Source organism: Aulonocara stuartgranti, assembly GCF_965226115.1.
Source record: "Aulonocara stuartgranti genome assembly, chromosome: 2".
NCBI classification, from domain to species: domain Eukaryota; kingdom Metazoa; phylum Chordata; class Actinopteri; order Cichliformes; family Cichlidae; genus Aulonocara; species Aulonocara stuartgranti.
The window spans coordinates 20,340,184-20,348,129 of NC_138940.1; the positions used below are offsets into that span (position 1 = coordinate 20,340,184).

General features: G+C 40.9%; 1 protein-coding gene across 3 annotated transcripts; it reads right to left on the reverse strand.

Moving 5' to 3' along the window:
- Nucleotides 1–175: 175 nt before the first annotated feature.
- cenpu (centromere protein U) lies at nt 176–7,940 on the reverse strand. 3 transcript variants are annotated; one of them, XM_082503406.1, is made up of 14 exons: nt 7,668–7,940; nt 5,455–5,509; nt 5,209–5,296; nt 4,904–5,111; nt 4,663–4,809; nt 4,341–4,425; nt 4,176–4,253; nt 3,991–4,081; nt 2,572–2,698; nt 2,219–2,297; nt 1,743–1,790; nt 907–968; nt 593–749; nt 176–509 (listed from the first exon to the last, which is right to left on the reverse strand). In XM_082503406.1, the coding sequence occupies exons 1-14, from the start codon at nt 7,670–7,672 to the stop codon at nt 435–437; spliced, it is 1,305 nt and encodes a 434-aa protein (XP_082359532.1). In that variant the 5' UTR covers nt 7,673–7,940; the 3' UTR covers nt 176–434. The 3 variants fall into 3 exon arrangements, with proteins under 3 accessions (XP_082359532.1, XP_082359533.1, XP_082359534.1); XM_082503407.1 differs by lacking the exon at nt 7,668–7,940 and adding an exon at nt 7,473–7,614; XM_082503408.1 differs by lacking the exons at nt 176–509; nt 907–968 and having other exon boundaries at nt 599–749; nt 7,668–7,938.
- Between the last annotated feature and the right edge of the window lie 6 nt (nt 7,941–7,946).

Genomic DNA, 7,946 nt, shown 5'->3' on the forward strand with positions numbered 1-7,946 from the left:
CAACTATTGTTTAGTTACCAACAATCCCTTCTCTTTTCTGCACAGGCAGGTGAAATGCTGTGACAAATAATTATCAGAAGCTCCGCGGAAATCCCAGTAGCAGTTCAGACTGCTTCCGGAATTTCTTTCCTTTTGTTAAATAAAGAAAGTAACTGAACTACACACGCACACAAACTCTGGTTCCGTTATTTGAATTTATTAAATACAATATGAATGTATTCATATTATTAATCTATAAAACATGTCACATTCTTCTAGTAATCATCCAGTTTACATTTATGATCTAAATGAACAGGACAGTGTTATATACAAAGCCTTATCTACACCATACATTACAATCCAAACCGTCAAGCTGCTTCCAGCCTCTCATCTCATATTGTGCAGTCTCTGGGAGCTTTAAACGTTCTGCATTTGTGTCATTTCCCAGACTCATTTTAAGTCTCTTTTCTCTCTGCTGTTTTAATGTGCTTCGTCTCCAAGAGCAGAGCTGGTAAGCTGGAGGCCCCGTACTGGAAAAAGGAACCAGAATTCAGCTCATCATTGAAATACACAATACAGTATTTGGGTATTTAATGTTGTTGTGCATCTCTACCGTCTCTTTCTCATTGGGGTGTTTTTGTCTGTAGTCCAGGTACTGTCGGTTGAGCTCTCTGATGTCATGGAGGAAGGCCTGGCTTTGTCTCAGGTCAGCTAACCGCTGCTGAAGTTCAGCTTTCTCCTTCTCCAGCAACCATGCCTGCCTCTCTGCTCTGTTAGAACAATCACACGAGGTCAGCAGTCAGTGAAAGGAAAAGAATGTAAACTTTTACATTCTCCAAGACCTAGTTCTTTCACATAAATGACTCTATAAAGACATAAAAGTTATAACAGGCTGTTTGTAAACCATGTGTGTGAGCTGCTGCTCACCTCATCATCTCATGCTTGGCATCAAACAGTCTCTGCGTGTTTTTACGGATCAAAGAGCCCACCTAACACAGAACAATGGAAACAAGCACTTTACCCAACCTACAGAAATACAAGCTGCTCTGTTATCCTTCAGTGCAAAGTATGGACGCTGACTTTGAGCTAAACATAGGCATCAGTACTCTGACATAAAATCACAGTAACAGTATGTTCATGTCTAACACATTCTGCCAGCTCATACGGAAGGTAAGGAGGCGATATGGAACGATTAAATGACTAAAGTTCTCGTCTTATCTTCCAAGAGTATAAAGTGGATTATTGTCGTGCAGACTAGAAGTTCAAGGACACACAGAAACGTCAAAATGAGCCTATTGATCTGATTTTGACCGTTTTGAATGAGTCAAAGTTGAGAATCATTAACTAGCAGGGAGGTGGTGTGGTTAGATGCTTATGTAAATTCATCGTGATGGGAAGTTTAGGACTTTAATGAGTTCTTTGAACTTTTTCCTGTGCAATGATTGTGCAGCACAAATCTTTAATGACTTAAAAACCAAACAAATCAAAAAACAAGACTTTGTTTGAATCCATTTAGGATTTCCTCCAATCCACACAGGGTCAAAAGAACACAAATATACACACACAATAATATTTAATTCAATGTCCATTAACAAACTGCAGCTTGACTGAGTGCGTTTGGTAGCCTGATCGATCCATTCCAACCAGTCCCGATGTGTGTTTGGGATCCTTGATCAGAGGTGGCGTACTAACATGCTACTAGGGTCACAATTTAGTATTTTACCATGCTTACATTAGTAATGCTGACCAGACGTCATAATTACCTTGTTGTTTTCTCTTTTTAAAACCTTGAGCTCTTTAAGTGAAGTGATCTGAAAGAGACAAATACAGTGTTTGATTTAATGATGGCTGATCAACAAAATGCTGCTGTCTATTAGACTCAATTCATGGAGAAAACAAATCCAAGTTATATCATAAGTCCATTCGTGACATCTAGAGTTTGAAGTAGGATCGACTACTTATTATGTCGTTAGATGAAAAAGGCCTTGTAGGGACCTCCCTGCATTTCATGATGTTTAATGTCAGTAACCAACAAAATACTTAGCATTACAATTGTCACTGTAATCCTGTCCTTCTATAGTGCTTTACACTCTAATATGGCTACACAATGTATGAGTTACTGGTATTACACTGTTGGTTTAATCCAGCTTGTAGCATCCTTCAAAACAACACAGAGTAAAGCTGTGTTGTCCTTGACAACCTCTGTTTGACATCATGACCAGAATCAGGAAAGTCTGACCTTTTCTGTGAGTTGGTCTTTGACATTGCTGGAGAAACAATCAATGGTGTGTCTGACAGCTTTAGACCCCACAGACTCCCTGAAAGCAAGCAGAACAAAGTAATGCTACTGGCAACCTGAATGATTACCTCTACCAGCATGCTTGCAGTTTTCTTGCATCCTGACTCAGCCTTTGAGCTTTTCTAAAGTAAACATCATTGCTTCAATATTTATCTGTGATAGATATCTGTGTGAAACACAGCTGCTGTCAATGCAAAGGCGTTAATAAAAATGACTGTAATGTGTACTTAAAGCCTAGATTACAGGCTACAGAGACGGTCACGGTGAATGAGCGTTGAATTTTGGAAATTTACCTGTACTGCTCACAGAAGTCAAGGAAGGAATCCAGCAGCACCTCCAACTCTGTCCCTCTGTGTTGGCCTCGTTTCTTCCTCCTCTGCTCGCCTGTGCTGGCCTGTTCTGGTTCTCCGGATCCACTGCCTTCGAGGGGAATCATCTCCATTATTTAATCACTCTGAGCAATAATTTTTAAAGGAAAAATGTCAAGTACAATTAAATTACAGTAATATTAAATAAAGCACAGGGCCAGGCTCACTGAGATACTTTTCCCAGTGATGTGGTTAGAGTCTGTTTCGGTTCTTTCTGATGAAGGCCAACTGTGACTGCATCAGCCACACATGGGCAAAATCAATCCATACATTCACCTCCTTAGTTTGGATTCCAGTTATTTTAGCAATATAATTCATTAATGTCTCTACTTTATCCTAACAATGATATTATGAGCACATAGTAGCATTGTGTGGTTATACTGGCTGCTTCCTGTCTGGGCAAAAGGTGTGGCCAGGTGCAGTTATGTTATTTTGTGTTTGTTTCCCTCTGTGAGTAAATGGTTTGGCCAAACCACTGTTACCCTCCTTTGTCTTTGTGCTCAGTTTACTCATTTAAGTTTCTGGAAGTCACTTTTTGAGTAGTTATGCTTAGTTGAGCTTCTTTATGAATCCACTAATTTTATTTTTAAATTTGTCTTTTTGGGGGGTAAAATGGTGTAATTGGCTGCTTGGTCCATCACACCAACAGTTGATACAGTTCAGAAACAAATGTTTGTTGTGTTAGTTACAAAAAAACAACAACAACAAAAACCCCCACAACAACATGTGATCAGAACCTTTGCAGTAAGGCGACAGTGTTGACTACAACAGCCTCCCACCTTCATGCCAACTGCATGTTTTGTGAAACACTGCCACAGATACTGATTACAAATACACTCATTGGACATTTCATTAGGTACACCTGCATAGTGTTGGGTTGGACCCTCTGTTGTTTTCTAAAATGTTGCAATTTCTACAATCAGGAATGTGATGGAAACATTCCACAGAGATTTGCTCCACAGTGATATGACAACATGTTCAAGAAACCAGTTTGTCGCGATTTGAGCTTTATGACATGACGTGTTATCGTGCTGGAGGCAGCTATCAGAAATGGGTACACTGTGGTCATAAATGGATTCACATAGTCAGCACCAATACTCAGGTATGTATTTGCTTTTAAATAAAGTTGATAATACTGAAACCCAAGGTGAGCCAAGAAAATATCCACACTATTACACCGGCACCAGCAGCCTGAACCATCAATACCAGGCAGGTCATGCTTTCATGCTGTGTGTACCAAATTCTGACCCTTACATCCAAACGCAGCAGCAGAAATGAAGTCTAATCAGACGTTATGCATTGTAAAAGTGATAACAGACAGTAACTAGTTCTCTTTGCTCTTACCTGATGAAGACTTCCTAGCTTTGGATTTCTCGTACAAAGACTTTTTCATTCTTCCCAAGCTTCCCCTCACGGCCTTCTTTGGACTTGGATTCTGAGGAAATGACATGAAGAAAAAGATGCAAAGTTAGAATATAGCCCATATTTGCCACTGTTGCTCAAAGCTCTGTGCTAATGCTAGTCCATACCCAGCTGGAGTCTACATCCACATCCTCCTCATCAGATGAAAGCACTCGCCTGCTCTTCTGTGGGGCGGGGCCAGAGCTCTGGAACAAATCATTATTTTCAGCACATCTGACATCTCAACTCTATTTTTATTTGAAAGGCTTTATGACCACACAAGAGCTCCTCACCTGTGACTGACTGTCACTTGATCTTCCACTAGCAGACTCACTTTTTCTCTTCTTGTCCTCCTTCCTTTGCTGATTATTCACAGGCCTAGTGGGACACGGACAGACACACACACAGATAAATAAACCAGTAGGGATATAACATAAAAGTCAGTCACTTCAGCATCATTACTCAGACAGTCAAGTTCAAGTTGTTTGTTTAAGTTCTTCCAGAGTGGGGGGGCAGCTTCTGTACTCACAGTCATAAATATTTGGGTAAGTAGAAAGGAGCTTCTAGAGCTTTGAGGGGTTTTTATGTCATCACACTCTTTGTACAGGGCCTCACCTTGCACTTCTCCTCTTGGCAGGCTTCTTCCCAATTAAACGCTTCTGTATGGCTTTAGGAGCAGGCTGACTGTCCTTCTCTGGGACAGATTTATGTACCTCCACATGTGGCTCTGCTTGTTCATCTGCAGTGGCTTCCTTCTCAGGGCTAACCGGTGCATACAGGAGGTTTAAAAAAAAAAAAAAAGAAGTCAGCACTCACGTCACAATAAACTAGTAAGTGCACATTAACTATACCTTACCTGGTTTGGCCCTTCTCACCAGCACTTCTCCTGCCCCTCTCTACCTTCTTTTCTTCCTTCCTATTCTCTCGACCTTCCTCTGCCACATTCCTCTTTACAGCAGATCCACGCTGTCCGCCGGTGGCCTTTCCTGGGTTTTCTGGTCTGTTCTGTTCTTCTTCAGGCACATTTAAATCTTCTTCCATGGCGGTACTGTGCAGAGGGTTGCCTGGGCAACACAAGCATCATGTGGTCAGCCAAAGTTCATTAGGAGCAGAAAATGTATAACAACACATGACAAAGGTACTCAGATTCAATAGTCTTACCATAATTTATCTGTAACCCTGCCAGGAAGCTAGCTTTGTCTATAGAGGACAGGTTGGTGGAATCCATTTGATCAAAAGCTGACGCTTTCTAAATTTGAGCAAAACAAAGTGGAATAAAAGTATAATTAGGTGCTTTAAAAAGTTGCCCCACAACAACTATTTTTACGTGTTTTTCCTCAACGATGCAGCAAACAAAAGAAGGACCAATCGATCTGATCACACTGAACCAGTCATGGATGAACTTACTTCGCTCTCCACTGGAGGCGCTGCCGACACTCTGGTTCCCCGTCGCTTTTTGGCACTGCATAAACAAAAGGCCATATGTTATTACAGTTTTTTCTGAATGCTTAAACCCTAACTGTGATTCCTGTAGCACAATCTCTAAAACTATTCAGACTTATAGCAAAACCACTCACTGAGTTTGCAAAACTAAAAGCACAAAAACTGCTTTGCACTCAGTTTGCAATTTTGTAACACACACTTTGCAAAACTGTAGGCACAATTCACTGCACAACACTCAATTACCAAATTTCCAACACAGTCCTAGCAAAAGTATACACATGTATGGCTATCATTAACACTAACTTGCCAACTGTCTGGCACACTTTCACACGTGAAAACTTTTTTAGATAATTAGTTCACTTTGCAATCAGCCTAAGCACTATAATACAGGTAAGCTGTGTGTGCGGAGTACAATGGAGGGAGCAGAAAGAGTGAGAAGTAGAGGAGGCTGAGGAAGAGGACGTGGAGGTGAAGAAGTAGGATGAAGAGGACGACAAGGACAAGGAGGAGCAAGAGGAAGACGAGGAGGGGGGAGAGGAAGATGAGGAGGGGGGAGAGGAAGGGTAGGAAGAGTAAGAAATAGAATTGCTGATGACATCAGAGCTACAATAGTGGACCATGTAATCAACTATGGAATGACCCTGAGGGTAGCTGGCCAACGGGTCCAGCCTAACTCGAGCTGCTACACTGTAGCAAGTACCATAGGGACATCTTGAAATGAGAATCGGTTAGTACAGTCACTTCGCACAAAGATTTGTAGCACTGCCATAAGCCAATGAGAAACACACCAATACCATTGATGTAAAAATACTGAAATTGTTACTTTACAGAATTGCTAGATGACCAGATGCTGGGGGCAGAGGAAGCATGTTCACTGCAGACCAAGTAACCCATATAGTCATTATGGCGATTGCAAATAATCCTATACTTGGAAATAAACACTTGTGTTTGTTTTGATGTGTTTGAATAAACACCAGTACTTGAAGTTTGGATCCCTCTATGCTTATGGATCTATGACAGAAGTATGAGCTCAAACTGACATAGCCTACCTTGTGCACAGAGAAAGCAAAAGCCAGATGTGTTTTGTATTCATACCATCAGTGTGCAGTTGGTGCATTGTGTGCTTAGTAGATGATGGCTTGTGTGTACTGTTTGATACGGAAACACCATTTTTACGAAGGTGTGAAGAGTTAATCTAGCTGTGTTTGCTTTTGCAAGAGAACTACAATGTTTTGATGATTGGGTGACAGGTTTTCTTATTTGTGTGAAGAGTTTTGCAAAATTAGCCAATAGTTACAAAAAATGTGCTTAAGCAATCAGAAAAAACTGTAACTGGCTCTGGATGCTGGGTTTGTTCACCTACCAGCCTGGTTAAAGAACGCAAGGCTGTGGTGGAATTCTTACCTGGATAGACCCAGGTGAGGCTATATCGATAACGAGAGCCGGTTATATTCTTAAAATACTAAAAGGAAAGTGCTTCATGATTACCTCCTTTAGCAGAGGACTGTCACTTATGTTAATAGAGTAGATAGGCTGTCCCACACTTTACAGTGACACACCACCCAACCATTCAAGACAAACCATCACTCGATAAGTGGCTCACATCGTGTAAATACTCATCTGGGTTTCCTATTTCATGCCACATGTAGCTGATATATTTTAAACCTTCCACGTTCTACGTTACACCCACATGTGAAATAAAAACATTGAGCCAGTGGCAAAATGTGCTTCTTATTAAGAGGCCGGCTCTTGTGCCGAATGTAGATTAAAAGAAATAAGAGCTTATCTGCTACATCGTTGTTGTTGTTTTTTTTATTGAATGTGAGCAAGCTCAGAGAGATGGTGATCAACATCAGAAAGAAGAGGGCGGCCATACAAATACTGAGAACTGGCTGTATATATAAAGCAGGCTCTGGCTCTGTGAATGGCTCCAAACGAAGCACTTTTGAAGCTGTGACCGCCATCACGGAACAGATACATACCACTAGTTGTCACACTCTATAACACAAGTGTGTTTCTATTTTCGTTATTCGACAGTATAACTTCCCTCACTGACATCATGCTAACAGCAGCAGGTCAACGAAAAGTTTCTTTTAGCAAACAAGGTGTTCCGGTATGTATAAAGAAATATTTCTTGTAGTGTTGAAATGTTAGAAATCAAAACGGAAAGTTCTCACCTCATTGCGAACAACTGTAGGTTTAGTACGTTATATAAGCTGTTCGTCGGTCGGAGGAGCTCAAACAGCTTCCCGCTGCTCCCGCAAAATAGTTCAAGTTCCGGACTGTACCATTCCAGTCACACAGGGGTGTAAAATAATACAATAAAAATGTGCAAGTGGGGGTTATAGAGATAAATTAACTGCATTCGAGACTCAACTTTAACTTTGCCTTAAGTTGCTTTGAATTCACTATATTCGAAAGAATGTTTACAGTGAGAATAAAAAAAAAAAGCCAAC